At 44.9% G+C, this 21,320-nt stretch overlaps 2 protein-coding genes across 9 annotated transcripts in view; one reads left to right on the top strand and one right to left on the bottom strand.

Annotated features, from left to right (window-relative positions):
* KIAA0319 (KIAA0319 ortholog) overlaps positions 1 to 21,011 on the top strand; it is a 96,809-nt gene extending 75,798 nt beyond the window's left edge. For all 8 annotated transcript variants that reach the window (XM_049105873.1, XM_025443061.3, XM_025443094.3 and 5 more), the window contains 9 exons: positions 828 to 976; positions 3,490 to 3,641; positions 5,507 to 5,645; positions 6,398 to 6,557; positions 9,687 to 9,829; positions 11,496 to 11,618; positions 13,152 to 13,242; positions 15,245 to 15,336; positions 17,941 to 21,011. In XM_049105873.1, the coding sequence (XP_048961830.1) occupies positions 828 to 976; positions 3,490 to 3,641; positions 5,507 to 5,645; positions 6,398 to 6,557; positions 9,687 to 9,829; positions 11,496 to 11,618; positions 13,152 to 13,242; positions 15,245 to 15,336; positions 17,941 to 18,119 (1,228 nt within the window). In that variant the 3' untranslated portion in view covers positions 18,120 to 21,011. The remainder of the gene's footprint in view (positions 1 to 827; positions 977 to 3,489; positions 3,642 to 5,506; positions 5,646 to 6,397; positions 6,558 to 9,686; positions 9,830 to 11,495; positions 11,619 to 13,151; positions 13,243 to 15,244; positions 15,337 to 17,940) is intronic.
* The window catches only part of ALDH5A1 (aldehyde dehydrogenase 5 family member A1), a 34,743-nt gene continuing 32,534 nt past the window's right edge, over positions 19,112 to 21,320 (bottom strand). The window contains exon 12 of the mRNA XM_049105875.1: positions 19,112 to 19,421. Coding sequence (XP_048961832.1) covers positions 19,371 to 19,421 — 51 coding nt within the window. The 3' untranslated portion in view covers positions 19,112 to 19,370. The remainder of the gene's footprint in view (positions 19,422 to 21,320) is intronic.

Raw genomic sequence — 21,320 nt, 5'->3', positions numbered from 1 at the left:
CAGGGCCATCTTGGTGTGGGTGAGCTTCATGACAGAAAAGGTGCACAGAGGCCTGTGTAAGGCCTCAAGGGGCCTCCTGTCTACACTCGAACCATCTGCAATGACCATAGACAAAGAAGTGCAGAGCCAGTGACTTGCATAAGCCTCGGTTTGCCTGTACAGTAAGGGAAGGAGTGGGGTGTTTCTGACAACAGAGGCCAGAGTCCTAATGACGGCCTGTAATTCCCCTGAGGAAATCCGTCATCTGGCTTATCCCCTCCTCTTCCATACTCTGTAAAGATAGATGAGGATTTTGCCTAATTTTATTCAAAGAGGAAATGGGGAGTAGTTTCTAAGACTCTGTTTTGCAAGGACAGATCATTTCACTGACCCCTCAATTGAAAAAAAACGGGGTGGGGCACCTGGGTGGCTCAGTTGGTTAAGTGTCCAATTCTTGGTTTCGGCTCAGGTCATGACTTCAGGGTTCTGGGATCAAGCCCTACATCAGGCTCTGCACTAAGTTCAGAGTCTGCTTGAGATTCTCTCTCTTTCCCTCTGTTCCACCTCCTGCTTTCTCTCTCTCACTCTCTAAAATAAATAGGTAAATAAAATCTTAAAAAAACAAAACAAAATAAAAAATCCTCTTCCTAGGAATCACACAGGCTCTATCTAAAATAGGCATTAGCTTATGACCTATACCCTAAACTAGAGAATGTAAGTGGATAAAAAGTTATCTTAGAATTCTCTAGATGATATATGTTTTAGCTGGAAAAAGCGACTTTTATAAGGATTCAAATAATCAGAATACCGTGCCCACGCCTTTTGTTATTCACGTCCCTGTTTTTCAGAGGCCCCAGCACAGTGGAGATGGAAAATACAGACAGAGCTATAGCCACCGTAAGCGGGCTCCAGGTGGGTACCCACCACTTCCAACTGACAGTGACAGACCGGCAGGGGCTGAGCAGCACAGCCACCCTCACCGTGGTGGTGAGGAAGGGTGAGTCCTGGCATGGCGGAGGGAGGTGGGGCTCCTTCTGCTTTCCGTCTCACAGGGCCCTAGGCCACACCACGATTATTCAGAAATACTGGTGTTTATCTGTCCACAGTAGACCCTGGACTCAGGTTGGCCAAGAAAAAGCCATTCTTGCTGTGTCCACATTTGCTGTTCTGTCTCCTTCCACAAAGAAACAGCATTTCCTTTTTTTGTTGTTGAGCGTACTGTCTAGGGGCTGCCTTTTCTTCCTATGACTACTGGCAGTGAAAGACCTGTGTCCACCCATGTCTGCCCATGTCCAACATTGTGCTTTCTCTCTCGTCTCCTTGGGAACTGAAGAGCAGAGACCTTTCAAGTTCCATATTCTTTCTTGACTTGTGGTCTAGTCCCATGCCACTCTGCACTAGGGACTCGTCCTTCTGTCTTTTCCCTGTGGCTGGAGCTGCCCAAAGACCTTTGCTTCAGACATTTCTATGTCCTCTGTGTCACAGCACTAGGCTCATGGCAACTCATGATGCTGGGTACTGGAATGAATGAACAAACGAATGAATGAATGAACAGACAGATGATCATGATGTTGAAGTACACAGCTGTAATGAGCATGCTGGACAGAAAAAGTCAAGTGCCGTAGACCAGCCAGTGTGGGAGCGCTGGGGAGTGGCTGAGCTGCCTCATCCCAGGGAAGGTCATGTGTCAGGCCCAGGAAGCTGGGACTTTATCCCCAGGCCGGGTGGGAGAAACTGAAGCCATTTTAGCAGCAAAGTGACATAGATTTGGATGTTTTCAAGTGTTTGTGGACTAGTCTACCATATTTAAAAGTAGAGAAACTAGGCTCAATGAGCCATTATGTCCCCATCACCCAACTTCACAGCTCTTAGTAGTTTGCCACTCTTGTTTCATCTAGCCATTCATATTTTCTTTTATTTTGGTTGGAGTATTTTAAAGCAAACCCTAACACCATGTCATTTTACCTGAGAGTTTTGGATTTTTTAAAAAGGTAATGGTTTGGTGGGAAGAGAAGTCAGAAGCAGGGAGGGCAGAGGGGAAACGATTGACTAGAAAGACATCTTAGGGGTGAATCCTCAGGACTTGATGGCTTTGTGTGGTTCTGAAGGGAAGGAAGAAGGTGTCTCGATGACTCAGGAACACGACCTCACCACCTGGACGGGTGGGGGTGCCCTGCTCTGAGCTCCGCCCACAGAAGAGCAGCAGCAGGTTTGTGGGAGGTTGACTTGGACACACCAGATTTGTGGGGATGGCATGCCCGGTTGCATTCTGACTGGAGTTCAAGGTTGTGGGGACATAAGCACAGAAGGGAGTAGCTGCCATGAGGTCTACCCTCGGAGCTACATAGGGTCTGATGGTCATTTTTCACGGAAGGGTATTTGGGCTGCCTCAGTCTATTGCCAGTCTGTTTCTGTGGTTCCCAGCCTCTCCCTGGTCCACAGTGTACAGGTAAGCCTGCTTACTGCCAGGTTCTCCCAGAAAGGGAGTGTGGTGAACAATGTGGAAACGCTGCTAACATAATGGTACCACTTGCCTCTGCTCTAACCTCTGGGGTCTTTTCTCAGGAGAACGGTGGTTGGTGATTGACGGGGTGCTCATTCCTCCCTTGCTTGGATCAATATCTAACTATTCTCACCCCATGACTTTTGCTTGACTTGTTTTTGTGGGGCATTTACCAGGGATCAAATAGGGTTCCAGAGCTCCACCTGAATAAGCTGGATTTCCCACACAGCTGCCTCATCTCTAAAGTGGGCTGTGTCTTCTGATGGTCTCGGTCTGTGCCCCATTCTCCCCGGCCCCTCTCTCTGAGGCAATTGTATCAGAAATAGTTCTTTTATTATTATTATTATTATTATTATTATTATTTTTATTTTTTTTTTTTTATGATAGGCACACAGTGAGAGAGAGAGGCAGAGACATAGGCAGAGGGAGAAGCAGACTCCATGCACTGGGAACCCGACATGGGATTCGATCCCAGGTCCCCAGGATCACGCCCTGGTCCAAAGGCAGGCGCCAAACCGTTGTGCCACCCAGGGATTCCAGAAATGGTTCTTATGTTGTTCTTGCATGTTTAACACTCAGAGGAGTGAAGGCCTAATTATCTTTGGCTCAAGTTTTTATTTACTTAAGCAAGATTTGACACTAGTAGAAATAAATATATCTATGGGCAAATAGTGTGGGCCAGTACATAATGATTCAGAGTATATTTTAAACTAAAATATTTTCACTTTCTGGACCCTGATAAAAGTAAGATCATTGTTTCTCTTTTTCAAAAAGAGAAAAACCATCACATTATTAGAAACATCCCTGGTGTCCAGGCTGCCAAGTTACAAATAAGCATGAACAGAACTTTAAGAAAGTCTCTATATTATGGGTAGAAAATAATGCCTCTTGTATGTTAAGTCTACCTATGTGCAAGATGGAACCGTGGTGGATATTTTATGGCACACTTCTGCCACCAACATTTTAAATCAATGTCTTTGCTTTCATTTTTGCCATATTTGACTCAGAAAATAACAGTCCTCCCAGAGCCCAGGCTGGTGGCCACCATGTGCTTGTGCTTCCCAATAACTGCATTACTTTGGACGGTTCAAAGTCTATTGATGACCAAGGAGTTGTGTCCTACCTGTGGGTCCGGGACGGCCAGAGCCCAGCTGCTGGGGTGAGTGCTTGATGAGACTTGTCCCACTTACCCTCCTGCACAGTCAGCCTGCTCAGGCTGCTCTAAGGAAATACCATGGATTGGGCGGCTTCCGTGACACACAGACATTCCTCCCAGTTCTGGAGGTCGTGAGTCCTGCATTAAGGCTCCGGATGACTTGGCTCTCTGTCAGAGCTCTCTCTTTGACTCCCTTCTCACTGCATCCCCATGTGGCAGAGAGGGAGGGGGGCCCTCTGGTGTTCCTTATTCAAAGACATGAATCCATGGAATCAGGGCCCCACCCTTATGACCTCAGGTAACCTTAACTACCTCCTCTCAGGCCCTGTTTCAAACATAGTCAGTCACACTAGGAGTTGGGGCTTCAGCAAGTGAATTCAGAGGCCACAGGATTCAGACCGTTAGAGGCCACAGGATTCAGACCGTTAGCAGCGTTTCTCTTATGACCTTGTCTTCCTTTCCATGTTCTCTAAGATGTTCATGCTTCTAGGTTTCTTCTGTGGGCTGGAGGCAAGGGCTGCTCTTAGAGAAAAGCTGAAGTCTTCTCTAATGTTTTCCTCAACCAGACTTTAGATGGGGCAGGAAACCATAGCCTGGGGGGGGCGGGGGGGGGGGGGGACTTTGAAGCCAAGTCTTTCCGCAGCTTCTCTGCTGTTCCTGTTCTGGTCCAAGCGGATTCTTTCCTTTTCCTCTTATCATGCCAGATAGGTCAGTAGGTTAAGGATTGCTATTCCTATTTCACAAGTACAGGAAGCAAGATGCAGAGGTAGGAAGTGACTTGGCCATAGTAAACCAACTCATCTTTAAACCAAACCAGGCAGACCCAAGGTTATAGCTCCTGGCAGACATTTTTCCCCATTGGGTCCCTCCACCTTTTAGGCTATAAATCTAGGTACATCTTCATTCCTGCTGTTGCTAAGGACTTCAGAGTTGTGGATATCCTCTTGGAGAAGTACCAGAGATGTGGTTATGAGAGTAGGGGAGTGGTGCCCAGGTGGCTCAGTCAGCTAAGCATCTAACTCTTGATTTCAGCTCAGGTCATGATCTCAGGGTTGTGAGATCAAGCCCCTTGTTGGGCTCCCTACTCAGCAGAGAGTCCACTTCTCTCTCTCTCCCTCGGCCCCCTCCCTCCCAGCACATGCACACGTGTGCTTTCTCTCTCAAATAAATAAATAAACTCTCTCTTTCAAATCAATCAATCAATCAATCAATCTTAGGAAAAAAAACAAAAAGAAGTGGTCACAGGGAATGAACTGAACCGGCTTTATACTTTCTGACGTACCTCTGGAATGAATACTCTTCAGCCAGATGATAGATTAGCTTCAAAGTATAACAGCTCTCTGTGCTGAGCACTTGTTACCTTTGGCTACCATCCTCTTCCATTAGCAAGGGTGGGACAGGGGTGTCTGAGAATCTTCTCTAATTCTTTGGAGCTTGGAGCCACCAGGAGCAGCCCCACTCAGGCTCATTTGAAAAGGTAAATGTGATACATTAGGAGGAAACCCAAGATGAGACTATTGTAAAACTATGTTTGAGAATAAGATCCAGAAACTCTTCAGAGGGTGCTTGACTCTAATTTCAATGGTTCTTCCCTCCCTGTTGGAGGAAGGGAACAGTTTGGTATGCAGTGGACCTTGGTAGGCACAGCTTGAGGAGTACCGTTGCAGGAATCTGTGGAGCCTGGTGCTTTCTATGGAAGACTTGCTGGGGATTACCCACAGCTTCAGCTCACCCACCAGCCTTCTTCCTCTTCAGCCCTCACCAGACAGTCATGTGTACTTTAAACACATGGGCCACTGAGGCCTGCGACCAACAGAAGGCCAGAGTCGGGATCTGAGCATCAACTTGTGAATCATGTTATTTTGCAGGATGTCATTGATGGCTCTGACCACAGCGCCACCCTGCAGCTTACCAATCTGGTGGAGGGCATCTACAAATTCCGCCTGCGTGTTATTGACCGTCAGGGAGCCTCAGACACAGACACTGCCACTGTGGAAGTACGGCCAGGTGCGCTCAGGGGCTTCTATGTCTGGGTTAGTGTGCTGGTCTGTGATCCAGGTGCTCAACTTTCTTGCTCTTTGCAGTTGACAGGGTGACCCTGGGGTTGGGGGGCTGGAGGGATACCTCTGGGGGGACAGGGGAGGGGTGTGGGGTGGAGGGGATGCCTCCTGCAGCTAGCTTCAGCCCCTGTCCAGAACCCCTTGGTGGCTTCCTCTGTACTTCATCATGTATTCCCTGATTTCAGCCACAAAACTCATGAAGGGGAATTGAATGAGGAAGCAAGAATCTCGTTTCACTTTTGTTTTCCTGCCAGAAAGTGCAGCGCATGCAGGAGCTCTGGTGCTGGAGCACTGAGGGAGCGGCTGCCACGAGGGGCCTCCATGACCCCCTTGTGGCCTGGGCCAAGCAGCACCCAGAGCTGAGCAGCATGTAGAGGCCGGATTCTCATTCCAGGCTTGGGGAGGGGTGTGCTGGCCACAGTTTCCAGGTAGCCCTGAGGCTGTTTGGGTTTCCCTGATTAGCTTCTGGGAAAATGATGGAACAACAAGACTTGGGTAAAACAAGAAAAAAGCACTCTCAGCAGCCACTGTACTGTTTGGAAAAATTTGTCCGAGTCTTCTAACACCTAAGAAATTCCCTAAGTCCTAAGAAGTTACCCAGGGGTCATTTTAAACTTTTTAAACTCTTGCTCAGGCCTTACTCCTCCTGTTATCCAGCATGATTCCCAAGGGGAAATCCCATGTGTTCTCTTTTCCCAGACCCGAGGAAGAGTGGCCTGGTGGAGCTGATCCTGCAGGTGGGCGTGGGGCAGCTGGCAGAGCAGCAGAAGGACACCCTTGTGAGGCAGCTGGCAGCACTGCTGAACGTGCTGGACACAGACATTAAGGTTCAGAAGATCCAGGCCCACTCAGATCTCAGGTGTGAGCTGCACCCCAGTCCAGCATGATGCACTCTTCATTTCCTGGGCTCATTCCCTATTTATGTCACATTCATATATTCTTCTTCTCAAAGGGCAGCCATAAGGACAACATCATTCCAGGTCCCTCCTACAAGCCTCAATAAATGTTTGTTGACCCACAATGTTCTAGATGAAGGAGTTAGCAAACATCAGCAGGAACTGATGACAGCTCTGCTGTCTTCAGAGGGCATGCAAATGGTCTGGGGCTGGCACAGAGGAAGTCTCGCAGCCAGATTTATCCCTACCCCACATTCCGAGGACTGAGGCTTCTCTCAGTGTGAGAGATTACCACTGATTACCTTTGCTGTCTTCTGGGAGTCCAGGAGGCTAACATCTGACCTTTATTCCATTGAGCTTTTATTTTTGAACTCTTATCCAATCTATGAGTCGTAGGGTAGGGTAGGAGGAAACAAATAATACGGGAATGAAAAACCTACCATTCATGGCAAATCCACTTGTCAATTTTTGTCAGCTACTTTGTTTAGGTTTGTTTTCCAGACAACTGAAGTTTACTTAGAAAAATACCAAATTAAAAATTTTTTGAATTATTTTTTATAGAACTCTCAAAACAAATCACACATTTCCCTTACTTACAAAATATAAAACACTGAACTGAACAATTCTGAAAATTGACAAAACCAAAGGCATTTGTTTGAAAAATCAACAGATTTGATAAATCTTCAGCTAGACTGACCAAGAAAAAAGAGAAAAGAAAAAAGAGAGAAGACTCAAATTAGTAAAATCAAGAATGAAAGGGGATATTTGTGCCAATCATAGAGAAATTAAAAGTATTATTCTATGAGCAATTGTATATCAGCAAATTAGTTAACCTGGATGAAATGGACAAAAATCCTAGAAAGAGACAACTATGCCAACAGACTGCAGAAGAAATTAAAAATTTTAACAGACCTCTGGTAAGTGAAGAGATTGAATCAGTAATCAGTAACATCCCACAGAGCCCAGGATCAGGTGGCTTCACTGGTGAATTCTACCAAAAATATAAAGATCTACCACCACTTCCACAAGTTTTTCCAAAACAGAGAAAAGGAGGGAACATTTTCTAACTCATTGCAGGATGCCAGTTTTTACTCTGATATTAAAACCAGGCAGAGACATCCCAAGAAAAGGAAACTACTGACCAATGTCCCGTATGAATCTAGAAGCAGAAATCCTCAGCAAAATACTTTGAAACTGCATCCAGCAACATATTAAGAGCAGTAGACACCATGGCAAAGTGGAATTTATCACAAGCATGCAGGGTAGGCCAATCAATTAATGTAATTACCCTATTAATAAAGGACAAAACCCACATGATCATCTTAGGAGGCACAGAAAAAAGCACTTGAAGAAATCCAGCAGCCTTTCACAATAAAACTTTTACTTGTACATTGAGTTATGTCCCCTCAAAAGATACATTTATGTCCTAACCCCTAGTAACTATGTGACTTTATTTGGAAATAGGATTTTTAAGGATGGAAATAGTTGAGATAAGGCCATACTGCTGTAGGGTGGAGTCACACTCCATCCAGTGTCCTTATAACAAGAGAAGAGACACAGAGACAGACACACAAGGAGATCACCATGTGACAATGAAGGCAGAGATTGGATTGATGTGTCTCTGCTCAGAGCCAAGATAAGGGAGTGGAACGTGTTTTCCTCTACCACCTTTGGAGACCGGATGGCCCTGACAACACCTCGATTTTGAGCTTCTGGCCTCCGGAACTGTTAAGAGAATAAATTTCTGTTACAAGCCACCCAGTTTATGGTACTTTTAATGGCTACTTTGAAAATGAATACAGATTTGAATAGAAATGTCCCCAAAGAAGACATACCTGTGGCTAATAAGTATATGAGAAGGTACTCAACATCATGAGCAGTTGGAAGTACAAATCAAAACCCCTTTGAGGTACCATTTCACACCCACTAGGATGGCTGTAATCCAAAAGACAGACCATAACAAGCATTGGTGAGTACCTGGAAAAATTGGAACACTCTGCATTGCTGATGAGCATGTAAAATAGACAGCCGGTGTGGAAAACAGGTTAGTAGCTCCTCAGAACGCTTAACAGAGTTACCATATGACCCAGTAATTCCACTCCTAGGTACATACTCAAGAGAAATGATAAATATATATTTACAGAAACTTGCACAGATACATTTATAGTGGCATTATATGTACAGCCAAAAAGTGGATATGATCGAAATGTCATCACTTGATGAATGGATAAATTCAATGAGGTATGTCCATTCAATAGAGTATGATTTGGCAGTAAAAGGGGAGGAAGTAGTGATAGTACAAAGTGGATAAACTTTGAACACACAGCATGCAAAGGTGAAAGAAACAAGACACAAAATGTCTCATGTATATATATATGTATATATATATTTTTAAGATTTTATTTATTTGAGAGAGAGTGAGCACACCAGTGGGCAGAGGAATATGGAGGGGAATCCCTCCCCGCTGGGCAGGGAGCTCAATGTAGAGCTGGATCCGAGGACCCTGGGATCATGACCTGAGCCGAGGTCAGATGCTTAACCCAGCCACCCAGGTGTCCCTGTGTATTTCATTTATATCAAACACACAGTCAAATCAGGAGAAGCAGAAAGTAGGTTAGTTGTTGCCAGGGGCTGGAGAGGAGAGAATGAAGAGTGATTTTGGAATGGGCACAGGGTGCCTTCTTGAGGTGATGACAGTGATCTGGGGCCAGGTGGTGGTGATGGTTGCACAACTTAGCAAATACACCAAAAGCCACTGAGTGATGCAGTTTAGAAGAGTGAATTTCAATGTAAGTAAATTATATTTCAATAAAAAGATTCAAAGTAAAGGTATAGTCCTGTGTATGGCTGAGTTCTGTTTGCACACACAGGCATGTTATTTCTCTTAACCTAAAGGTCTTTCTGTCTTCAGGTGAATAGATAGCTCTCTGGGACTGAGGAGCCTTTATTTGTGAATAGAAATGGATTCATTCTTTGGCCCACAAGATATGCCCCCATGTCCTTGCCAAACCACAGGTCAGATGGTTGGCATGGATGTGTTGTTGGTCACTGCCTGACCACGCAGCTGTCCTCTCTCCTTGTCTCCTCTGCAGCACCGTGATTGTGTTTTATGTACAGAGTGGGCCACCTTTCAAGGTTCTCAAAGCTGCTGACGTGGTCCAAAATCTGCACAGGCAACTCGCAAAGGAGAAGGCTGATTTCTTGCTCTTCAAAGTCTTGAGGATTGACACAGCAGGTATATTTCCTGTGGGAATGTCCTTTCTTTTAGGGTCCAAGTCATATAAATCTTTGCTATCTATTCAGAATTGGCTAGCACTGAGCAAAACATCCCATCAAATTAAATGCATTGAGAACCTTACAGAAACCTAAATACCCACTGAGGTTAAAATGACAGATTTTTTGGAAGAGGTGAAATAAGATCTATTTGCACATCTGACAGGACAGATGTGAGGTCACATAGTCTTTTTGGATGGACTGGGAATGGAGTCCCAATATGTTTCTATTTATAAATTAATATTGAACTTAATTCTTCTAAGAATATGCCTGTGGAATGGTTCCTCTGGGAATATTCCAGAAGAATCAGAATCAGCCTTGCCGGTCATGGCTAAGTTTTACAGGCATGGAGAGAGGAGTGACATGTGAACATTTTCACATTAGTTTCCAGAGACTTGTTTTGCATTTATTTCTACAGTGGGCTTCCTCCAGCATACTAGCCAACTGCTCTTTGTCTCTGAGGAAAGCAAGAGCAATGGCAGTTATGGGTTGGTTTTTAAAACTGTACTCCAAATAATGGTCATTATCAGAATTTTCCCATGGAAGCTGCCAGAACGTTTTAAAGACAAATAAGTATTATGGGCCAGAAAAACTGTGTTCATATAATTTTTTATGTTGGACATCGAAGTGGTGTGATGGTGGTGCTTCATAGACTACTAGAAATGTAGGGTGGCTTCTGTGTGCTTTCCATTGTACCTCCATCTCTGCCCCTTCCTTGCTGCTCAGTCTTGGCCCCAAACTGAATCATGAGTGTGGTTGAAGTGTGGTCTTTGTTCTGGTTCTCTGTTACTACCTTATGAGGACCATGACATTGACATGGGCATTCCAGCAGGTGCTGAGGACTGGGAGCATTACAAGGGTCACAACACTGTTGGGTAGTACAGCTCAGCTTGTTTCAGAGAGATGTCTGCCCACAGCTGACATCCTCACTGCTAACATGCACTAACTTAATTTTTTTTAATAATCTCTCTTTTTCTAGCTATGAAAGTAATATCTTATTTATTGTAGGAAATGTGAAATATCCAGAAAGGCAAAAAACTGAAAACAATCCTCTCGATTCTTGAGCCTAGAATCCCCACCATCCGAACTTAACTTTTGTTAATATTCTCATGTATTTCCTTCCACTTCCTCCATGTCTGGAAACATGTGATACCATCAGGATAATTGGATAAATATCTTTAATCTGCTTTTTAACTTCAAATCCTATTATCATTTTATACAATCTTGTATGATTTCTTCCTCAATAAGATATTTATGGCTGCATAGTCCTCCATCCTGGATATGTTCAACCAGTCCTCCACTCAAGGACTTTAAGGTTGATTTTAAATAATGCTGTAATTGTAGACAAATCTTTATGCATATCTCCAATTACTTTCCCTGAATAAATTCTTAGAATTTATCTGTTAGACCAGAGGGTACAATGTGTTGGCTACATTTTTAAGGCATTTGTTACCTGGTATGGATTGGCTTTTTTCTGCCATTTACTTTCTGATGAGAGAAACTCCCTGGAACCCCTCCATACCATAAGAGGCTGTTGACTCAGCAAGGCGCATCTACTCGGGGCTTGTGCTAACAAAAATCCACAGTAGGTGGAAGCCAGGATCCCCTCCTTCTGCCCGCCTCTGCAGGCTGCCTTCTGAAGTGCTCTGGCCATGGTCACTGTGACCCCATCACAAAGCGCTGTGTGTGCTCCCAGTTATGGATGGAGAACCTGATACAGCGTTACATCCAGGATGGGGAGAGCAACTGTGGTAAGTCCCAGATGGGGTGGGGAGCGGGGTGCGGCTATGGGTGAGGGGCACTGGGACACACCATTTTGAAATACCAGAAGAACCTGCTCTGCTCTGCTGCCATCCATATTTGCTCTCTCCTTGCCTGAAGCCAAGGAGTAGGAGTTAAGATTCTTCCCACCACCTGCCAGTGCAGATGTGCTTAGGTTCTTCTAAAAAGGTCATGACAAGACTTGAAATAGAGTTTGGCAGAACAGAGTTGACTGATGGCCTCTGGTGTTGCTGGGAGGGTTGGTTTGTGCTGGACACAGGTGAATGGAGAATCTAGCCCACTCTTCCCGGATGTCTGTCCAGCAGGCACTAAGAATTGGAACACCTGCTCAGCTGGCCTAGTGGATGTTCTCATATCTCTTCTGGGAAGGAAATTTCCCAGAACCGTCTATTTCCAAGGGTAATTTTGTTGCCTTGGGACCCAGATGGACTTAGTTGGCTGAGGAATTGAAAATAGCCAGCCCTTGGATCATTATTCCAAGGAGCATATATAACATGGGATAGAGTTAAGCCTGTGTCCCTTGGTTTCTCTGTCCTGAATTGCCATTGCAGTGGCTTTTTACACTGGATTTCTGCAAGGACATAGAAGGGAATATAGGTCAGGTGGGTTCTGAATTACCACCTGGCTCTCTGAAAAGTGGCCTTTTGTCATAGGCAGCCATACACATATTTTATTTCCCTTATTAAAACTCAGCCAGGGGGATCCCTGGGTGGTGCAGCGGTTTGGCGCCTGCCTTTGGCCCAGGGTGCGATCCTGGAGACCCAGGATTGAATCCCACGTCAGGCTTCCGGTGCATGGAGCCTGCTTCTCCCTCTGCCTATGTCTCTGCCTCTCTCTCTCTGTGTGACTATCATAAATTTAAAATAAATAAATAAATAAATAAATAAATAAATAAATAAATAAATAAAATAAAATAAAATAAAATAAATAAAACTCAGCCAGAACTATTTTGGGGATTAGTGTTGTTTCTTGTGATTATAAAATGAATATTTTGATGTGTCACACATGGCTGTTTATAGCACTACTTTTTTTTTTTAAGATTTTATTTATTTATTCATGACAGATTGAGAGAGAGAGAGAGAGAGAGAGAGGGAGGGAGGGAGAAGCAGGCTCCCTGCAGGGAGCCGGAAGTGCAACTCGATCCCGGGTCTCCAGGATCACACCCCAGGCCAAAGGCGGCGCTAAACCGCTGGGCTACCGGGGCTGCCCAATATAGCACTACTTTTTAATTAATTTGTTTTTGATCATTCTGTCCTTAAGTCAGCATGAACTATACCTCATGAGGTTCCTGGGCCAAGTGAACAAAAGTAGGGTGCTTTTAAGTTCTTGATTTATTTGTATTTTACCTTGCTTATGCTCACTACCAGCCCGATGAGGCATGATCAGCAAACGCCCCAGGTGGCCTTTGCTTGTCAGAACTCAAAAATACTCTGAATCACTGAAATAAAGTTGTTTCTCGAGTAGTATGTAACCATGTCCATTCCCATTTTCTTGTTTTTCAGAGTGGAGTATCTTCTATGTGACAGCGTTGGCTCTCACTCTCCTAGTGCTGATGGGGGGCTTGCCCTGGCTGTGTATCTACTGCTGCAAGAGGTACCAGGCCTGCTTGCTTATTTATTTACTTGAAATAAAGACACGTCAGGAAATGGGACTCGATAGCTGTAGTAGCTTTTGCTTGGGTGTGTGAAGCTGCTGAGCCATCTGACAATCACTTTTATATGAAGATAAACTAGACTTTGAAACTCCTTTATGGGGGGGTGCCTGCCTGGCTGACTCAGTGGGTGGAGCATGCAGTTCTTGATCTCAGGGTCGTGAGTTCAAGCCCTGTGTTGAGTGTAGAGCCTACTTAAAAAAAACCCTTTATAATGTACTCTCTTCGCAAGGCATGTGTGCCTAGATAAATGGAATAATACCAGAGGCAGCTTTTTCTTTTTTTTCTTTTTAAAGATTTTATTTATTTATTCATGAGAGACACAGAGAGAGTAGAGACATAGGCAGAGGGAGAAGCAGGCACCCTGCAGGGAGCCCGATGTGGGACTCAATTCCCGGGCCCCAAGATCATGACCTGAGCCAGAGACAGACACTCAACCACTGAGCCACCCAGGTATCCAGAGGCTGACTTTTCTTAATGCATGCAGCTTACCTCTTCCCTAGAAGGCTTAGTGATTCTGTATCAAATCTAATATTCTATCAGCCTCACGTGATGGTTACTACAACTCTCCTGGAGTGGCCTGACTAGCCCACAGGAGAGGAAGGAGTTCTAGAACATTCTGATGCAAATTTAGATTTTTATTTTTTTGGTGAAGCAACAGTGGAATCCATCTGAATCCTATTTAATAAATGCAGAACTTTAATCAGGGCCATATACTCACGAGAGAGAAGTTTTGCTTTAGGTTTTTCCTTCTTCCGTTTTCTGTGGAGCTGACCTGAGAAACCTCTGAGCTGCCTCAGTGTCTGAATCCTCCAGAACTCTGTGCCTGGCCTTCTGTGAGATCTGTAGAGACAGTGATTTCTCAAGTCCTCAGAATACTGTGTGGGTGGCCCACCTTCCTACACAAAATACTAAATGCTCTCCAAAGAAGATATGATGAATTACGATACATGATGGACACCCTGCTATGCTTGGCTTTAAAAAGTTCTGCAAAAAACAAAAATAAATGAAAACTTTAAAAATACACATTCTGCTGTTTTGTGACATGTGTATCAAGCAGATGATGGTGATGCTGAAGAGAGTGGTTGACTGTGACTATTTTAAGTGTTAATAAATAATATTAAATATTTGCCATTGTGACGAATGGCTCTCAGTGCTTTATAAATATTGTTCAGTCCTCCCACCAACCATATAAAAAGGGACTGTTTTTACTCCCATTTTATAGGTGGGAACATAGAGTCACAGAAATGTCAAAAGATGATCTCAGCATCACCCGGTTAGTAAGCACTAAATCAGGGATCAGAGGCCCATGTTCTTGGTCACCAGCCTGTCAAGAAACAGTTTCAGTGCTGAGAAACGGTCCTCAATGTAACCTTCCCATGGCTTGGATGCACATCTCCAAATAATTCCCTGAAGCTCAAGATGACATACCAAGGACCAGCCCAGTTTTCACATGCTGTAAAAAAAATGAAATCCTGGGTGGTTGCCAGTTAATGTTGGGAATCTGTTATATTTCTGTTGTTTTTTTTTTTTTTTTCCTGGTTGCTAGCTTACATCCTCTTTGCATCTTTGGACATTCTAGGCCAGTATAGGTTCAGCGGAAAATGTGTTTCTGAGTAAGGAATTACTCAAGGAGAAAGCTCACTGTGCCAACACACAGGTAGCGAGAGGATTGCTCTCAAGGGCCCTGGGCCCTCGCCCAGGCTTAGCTGAGAGCCTTCAGCTAGGTGGGCGTTGCTGGTATGTATGGCTGTCCTGCTTCTGTGTTTCTTCAAGATGCGTGGTGCACCTCTGTTCCACTGAACCCAACCTGGCTGTGTGCACATCATTCGTAGAAGTGCCAACCCTCCCATTCTAAAGGCAAACCATTCCCCTTAGTGTTTTAATTCCTGGGTCCCAGTCCCCTCTGAAAATCTGAGTTGAGCTTTTTCTTGTTCCTTTCAGACGAAAAAGGACTAAAATAAGAAAGAAAACCAAGTATACCATCCTGGATAACATAGATGACCAGGAAAGAATGGAGTTGAGGCCGAAATTTGGTAAGGTGGTCTTCAGGATGCTTACCTGCTGCCTTTAAATGACTGGGTCCAGGTGTTTGCCTGAGCCTTACCTTGGGTGATGGGAGAACGGGCTGGAGCCAGCACTCTCATAGGGAAGGAAGAGTGAGTCTGGGCTTCTGGGAAGAAAAGCCTTTACCTGTCCCAAGGATCTGCGGTGGGGGGCATAGTTGTATTCTGAATTTCATGACATTTTGGTGAAGCACTTTGAGGCTTTCACAGGTGAGGGATATAAAATACCTGCTGTCAGCTGAATGACTGCAGGCAGACTGCTTTTCAAACAGGTTTGTCTCTCCTCGTTGGAGTGTGGGGTGTGGAGCGTGTAGGCCAATCCACAGCAGCTCATCTCTGAACACCATGTCCTGCAGGTCTGCTCCACCAGAATGCAGCAGAATAACACGTGGACTTTAACATCAAGCATTTCCATTAGCTGATTAGCTATATGCAGATGAACACAAAGCTTTTACAGAAAACTGATGACAGTCTTCACAAAGTGAGCAGAGCTCTATGTTTAGAAGTAACTCTGGCCCATCTCAGAGAACTTTCTGACTCTCCCTCAGTAACTCTTAGAGATGCAGTAAACCTACCCTGGCCCTCTGAGGCTGCTCAGCACTCATTTGTATGGGTTCTTCATAATTCTGAGTTTATCACTAAATTCTCACAGGGGGACATAGCACTCTCAAAGCTGTGAGATGCAAAATGTCCACAGTAAATGCTGAGTGCCTGCCCTATGTTCTGACAGTGACGAAGCCCCAGAGATGGGGACAAGGAAGGCCAGTACCTGCCTCCCCAGGATGACTGGCCAGAAGAGGTGGTCAGAGCAGTGCGCAGGGAGATCTGCCGAGGCCCAGATGGCGCCTGGCTGAGCACGAGACCCCACGGGGCTGACTGATGGGGGCTCTGGCAGGGAGGGTTTCACAGGACATGGAAGTGAGAGTAATATAATAAATGTATGTGTGCTCACCATTTACATCATCTCATATCAGGTTTATAAAGCAGCTCTAGACCTAAGAGCTCAAAGTGCTTTCAAGTTGCATTATGTCACCCACCTTCCTCCTATGGTACACTCGTCCTTCATCCCTGTCTCTATTCCGAGAACCCTCATTCTTCTTATTACCAGGCTCTAAACCTTGGTGTCAGTGCCTTGTTCACACTCCACCCACCCTCTCACTTAGTCTCGTTGCCTCTCCCCAACATTCTCACTACCCCCTTCAGACCCTTCTAACCTCAGAGTAGTTACCTGAGAGTAACTTTTTGTTTTGTTTTGTTTTTTAAAGATTTTATTTATTTATGAGAGACACACAGAGAAGGGCAGAGACATAGGCAGAGGGAAAAGCAGACCCCTTGCAGGGTGCCTGATGAGGGACTCCATCCCAGGACCCCAGGATCATGACCTGAGCTGAAGGCAGATGCTCAACTGCTGAGCCACTCAGGTGGCCTCTGAGAGTAACTCTTAACAGGTCTTACTGGCTCATATGTACTACATCCTGTTCCAGGCATGTCACCCATTTAATTCCAGTGAGACCAACAGCTCTGTGAGATATATACTCTGATTCTCCCCATTTCACAGAAGAGGAAACTGAGACACAGAAAAGCTTAGCCACTTGCCTGAGTGACGGAGCTGGTGAGTGCCCATGGCAGGTTGGGCCAGGCCATCTGCTTCTCCCAATGACTGGTACCTCTCTACACACTACACGCCTTTCCTTCTCCTGCTGTCCAAATCCCATCCTGTGTGAAATATCGCTGAAATAATACTGACTGATCAGTGTGTGCTTATCTGTTCTGGATTCCTGTTAAGATTTATTTTAAAGGGACGCCTGAGTGGCTCAGCAGTTAAGTGTCTGCCTTTGGCTCAGGGCGTGATCCGGAGTCCCGGGATCGAGTCCCACACTGGGCTCCCTGCATGGAGCCTGCTTCTCCCTCTGCCTGTGTCTCTGCCTCTCTCTCTCTCTCTCTCTGTGTATGTGTGTGTGTGTTTCTCATGAATAAATAAAATTTTAAAAAATTTATTTTAAAAAATTTCTTGCCTGTTTTGAATCATCTTCTCATGAATCTTTGCCTTAAACCCTTAGCTAGACACAATAAATTCTCAGAGCAGGGATCATATCTTATACCAGTTCTGTCTCTTGTTTTGACCACCAGCAATCACGCATTCCTTCCCACAATATTTTGATTGAACCAAATAGTAAAATCATAAGAATTTTCATTTAGCGAGTGCTTACTGAGTGCTAAATACTGGGCAGTGGCTTCACGTGTAGTGTTTCACTAAATCCTCACCATAAACCCATGAAAGAAATGCTTTGTTACCTCCCAGTTTTTAATGGCTAATGAGACTGAAAGCCCAGAGAGGTTAGGCATCTTGTCCAGCATCACACAGCAAGCTGGTAAGTGTCAAAGCTTGGGCCTCAGATCAGAGGCGACTCCAAAGCTCCTAGTAATGCTCACCAGGACCCCCAACGCTTGCTGTGTTGTGAGTGATGCTTTGAAGAGAGAGCACACAACCGGTACATGGGACCTACAACCAGAATGATAGTGGGGAATGAAAAGGCCATCTCCCCCAAGATGCATCTGTCTGCTTCTCCCTAGGTATCAAACACCGAAGCACAGAGCACAACTCCAGCTTGATGGTTTCTGAGTCTGAGTTTGACAGTGACCAGGACACAATCTTCAGCCGAGAAAGAATGGAAAGAGAGAATCCAAAAGTTTCTATGAATGGCTCCCTCAGAAATGGAGCTTCCTTCAGCTGTTGCTCAAAGGACAGATAATGGAGCAGTTGTAAACCTGAAGACCACCCATGGGATCGTTTAACCCAGGACTAGTTAAAACACAGGGAGTTAAAACACAGAACTGTTGTTACATTAGCACATCGATGTCTTTGCACACCGGGTGGATGTGTCCCTGTGTTTAGAAGATCTGTTTTCTCAGGGTGTTGGAGACATGAAACAAAATAGAAACATTGCTCTTAACAGAGATGCTTGTTAATAGGGATAAAGGTTGGGAAAGATACTAGTTATATACTTAAAAGAGTTTTGTGTTTTGTAGCTGGCTCAGTATATTACCTATATTAAAGACTAACACCTGTTTCTCTCTGCAGACCTTTAGGTAAGTTAAATATTAATTTAAAGAGGGCTGATTTCTCTTAGGAGCTGTGACTGCCTTTGAGGACGACTTTCTGAATGCTGTTTCTCTGGTAGGACCCATATAGTCATGTGGCTGTATATTCTAAAGTAGTTCATCTGACATGTGGGTTGTCTTCTGTGTGGCAAGTTTTCTGTGCCAACTGAGACACCCATACAAAGGCCCCTCGCTATGTTAATCCCTTGCTATGGCCAACCACTATTTCTGTGCCCTTTGTGAACAGCAGCTCCTGGAAGTCGGAGAGCTAAATAAAAATTATATTATGAGAACCAGAGGCTATAGAAAGGGAGGGGGGAGATTAATGACCTGTAAGTTGACAGTTGAAGAAAGTATGTTAACATTCTTTGCCTTTTCTTTGTCGTAGGAAAACAAACTACTATGAGCCCTTTCCTAGCCCCAATTTACATTACACGTGATAAAAGTGATTTATTAACTCATGGAACATTTGGTTGAGTATGTACATAGGCCATGCATTTGGATTGCCATAGATCGTGATAATGACTCGGTGACTTTGTATAGATTCCCAAACTCTGAAATGAAGTCCGTCTTAATGAGGATGGTATGCTCATGATAATTGGCCCCTACAGATACTTCCCACAATAACAAATTGACGTAGACATTCATGTTTAAAGTTATGTTTATTTAACCATTTTTTTCTACAAAATCTTATTTTAAATATATGGGGGAAAAAAAAAACATCAAGCATATAGCCCCCCAGAGCAGTGAACTGGAGTGAACTATAGCCTGAGAAGGTGGCTGGCTTGCAGTAGTTCTCTATCCACCCATAGTCTCGAGGCTGTGGCCTGGGAGGTCCCCTTGGCATTCTTCAGGAAGATTAGAATAGAGGTGGGGTGCATCACAGAATCAGTGTTGTGGCCTCAGGCATGAACATACCTGAAGAGTATCCTGGTGCACAAGTTCCTGTGAAGCTAAGATTCATTTAAATGAAAACTAATTAGATTTTCATTTAATGAGTTCCCTCAGGACAGCAACAATTGGGAAAAATAGCTCCTGTGGTGGGTCCTTAAAAAAACAAAAACAAAAACTAAGCTTTCAGATGCTTTTGTTCTCTCTGGTCACATTCATCCTTGTGAGATCATCATGTATTTAATTTTTGTACTTTTTGGGGAATAGCTGAACTAAAAAGTATGTAAGACTAATTTTATTTTAAAAAATAATTTCTCTGCTTCTGTCTCTACTTTCTGTATTGCTAGTGAGTTCAATATACTATCTGTGATGTTAGAAGGAAGATGTGATGGTTTTTACACCAATATTTATCTTGATAAACGATATCTAGCATATCTAGCAAACAGAGTTATGTTACTTTGTGTACAAACAGAAATCTTGGCTTCGAGGAATGCAGCCCAAATATGAGGTCAGTAGAGTGCAGTGAGAAAGAAGGGAGCAAACGTTTGTTAAGTGTTTTATGTGCATGATACATGTGTTCTATATACCCAGCTGGTCTGTACAGTCAACCTAGAAAAATAGATGTTATTATTCTCATGTTGCAGATAGCCATCTGACATCTCAGAGAGGTTAATTAAGCAATTTGCACAAGGTCAGTAGATCTGGTAACTGAATGCAAAATTTTTAAGCTGTAAAGCCAATGCTTTCCACCCTCCTCCTCTACTACCCAAAGATCTCCCACCCTCAACCATTGGACAGCAAATTCTCGGGGCGAGGGGGGGGCTTTTGGATTGTCTGTTCCTGTGACCCAGAGGAATTCTTTCAGATGGTGGATGGAACACAAAATACAGAGAGGGAAGCCTCTCTCTCTCTCCTGTGGGGTCCCACCCTGCGCCACCACCCTGGGTTTCACAGTGCCACTTCCCCCTGCCCTGGGCTGTGCCTGGCCTTCTCAGCCTCCCTCAACTATTGGTGGACCTCAACCTCATGTGTACCAGGCAGCGGCGGTCCGCCCTCCTCAGTACCCTGCGGTCCCAGGCAGACCAGCTCGGGGTGAACGAGCGCCGTCTCCTTCATGCTGTCCCACAGCATATCCCCGGGCCCATGGAGGGAAGGGGCTCTGGCAGCTCCAATGGAGAAACCAGCCCACGATTCCCTTCCAGTCAGTGCAAGAGGATGTGAGCTGGTACTAGGAGGCTGGTCCTGTGTGTGACTGAAGAAAGCAAGACAGCACAGTGCAGGAGTCACTACCAGCCTGGAGGCAGGACACTCAAGACCCCATCCTGTAAAGTATTTCCCAGGTCTGACAGGGTCCTCGTTCTAGGACCGCATGTATGAGACGTGGCCAGTCTAAATAAAGGTGTCTATTTCTATGACGCCTAGTTGTAACTGGGAGTTTACTTCATTCTTCGCATGAGGCGCTTCCCTTGGGTGAGAGTCCATAAGCTGGCCAGTGACCTGTTTTGTGTGACCCGTTTTGTGTGACCCGTGAGCGAGGGATGGTTTTCATATTTCCAAATGGTTGGGGAAAATCATAAGGCTGTTGTGAGACTTCAGTGGAGTTTGTATTTCAGTGTGCACTAATAAAGCCTTCATGGAACCCATGCACCTCACCTCTGCTGTCTGTGGAGCAGTCTCTGGGGCCCAGGGTGGGGGCAGGAGAGGGAGAAGCAGACCCCCCTGCGGAGCAGGGAGCCTGATGCGAGGCTTGATCCCAGTACCCTGAGATCCTGACTTGGCCCCAAGGCAGACACTTAACCAACTGAGCCACTCAAGTATGCCAACAAATAAACCTTTAAAAACAAACCAAAACTGATCATTCCAACAGGGGCACAGGCAGGGGCTGGCAGTGTTCTGTTTCTTTCTCTGGGTGCTGGTCACAGGGTGTACACAGTTTGTGAAGATTAACTTGTTCACTTAAT

This window comes from Canis lupus, chromosome 35, assembly GCF_003254725.2.
Source record: "Canis lupus dingo isolate Sandy chromosome 35, ASM325472v2, whole genome shotgun sequence".
Taxonomy (NCBI): Eukaryota; Metazoa; Chordata; class Mammalia; order Carnivora; family Canidae; genus Canis; species Canis lupus.
This window is presented reverse-complemented; position numbering and strand designations above follow the sequence as displayed.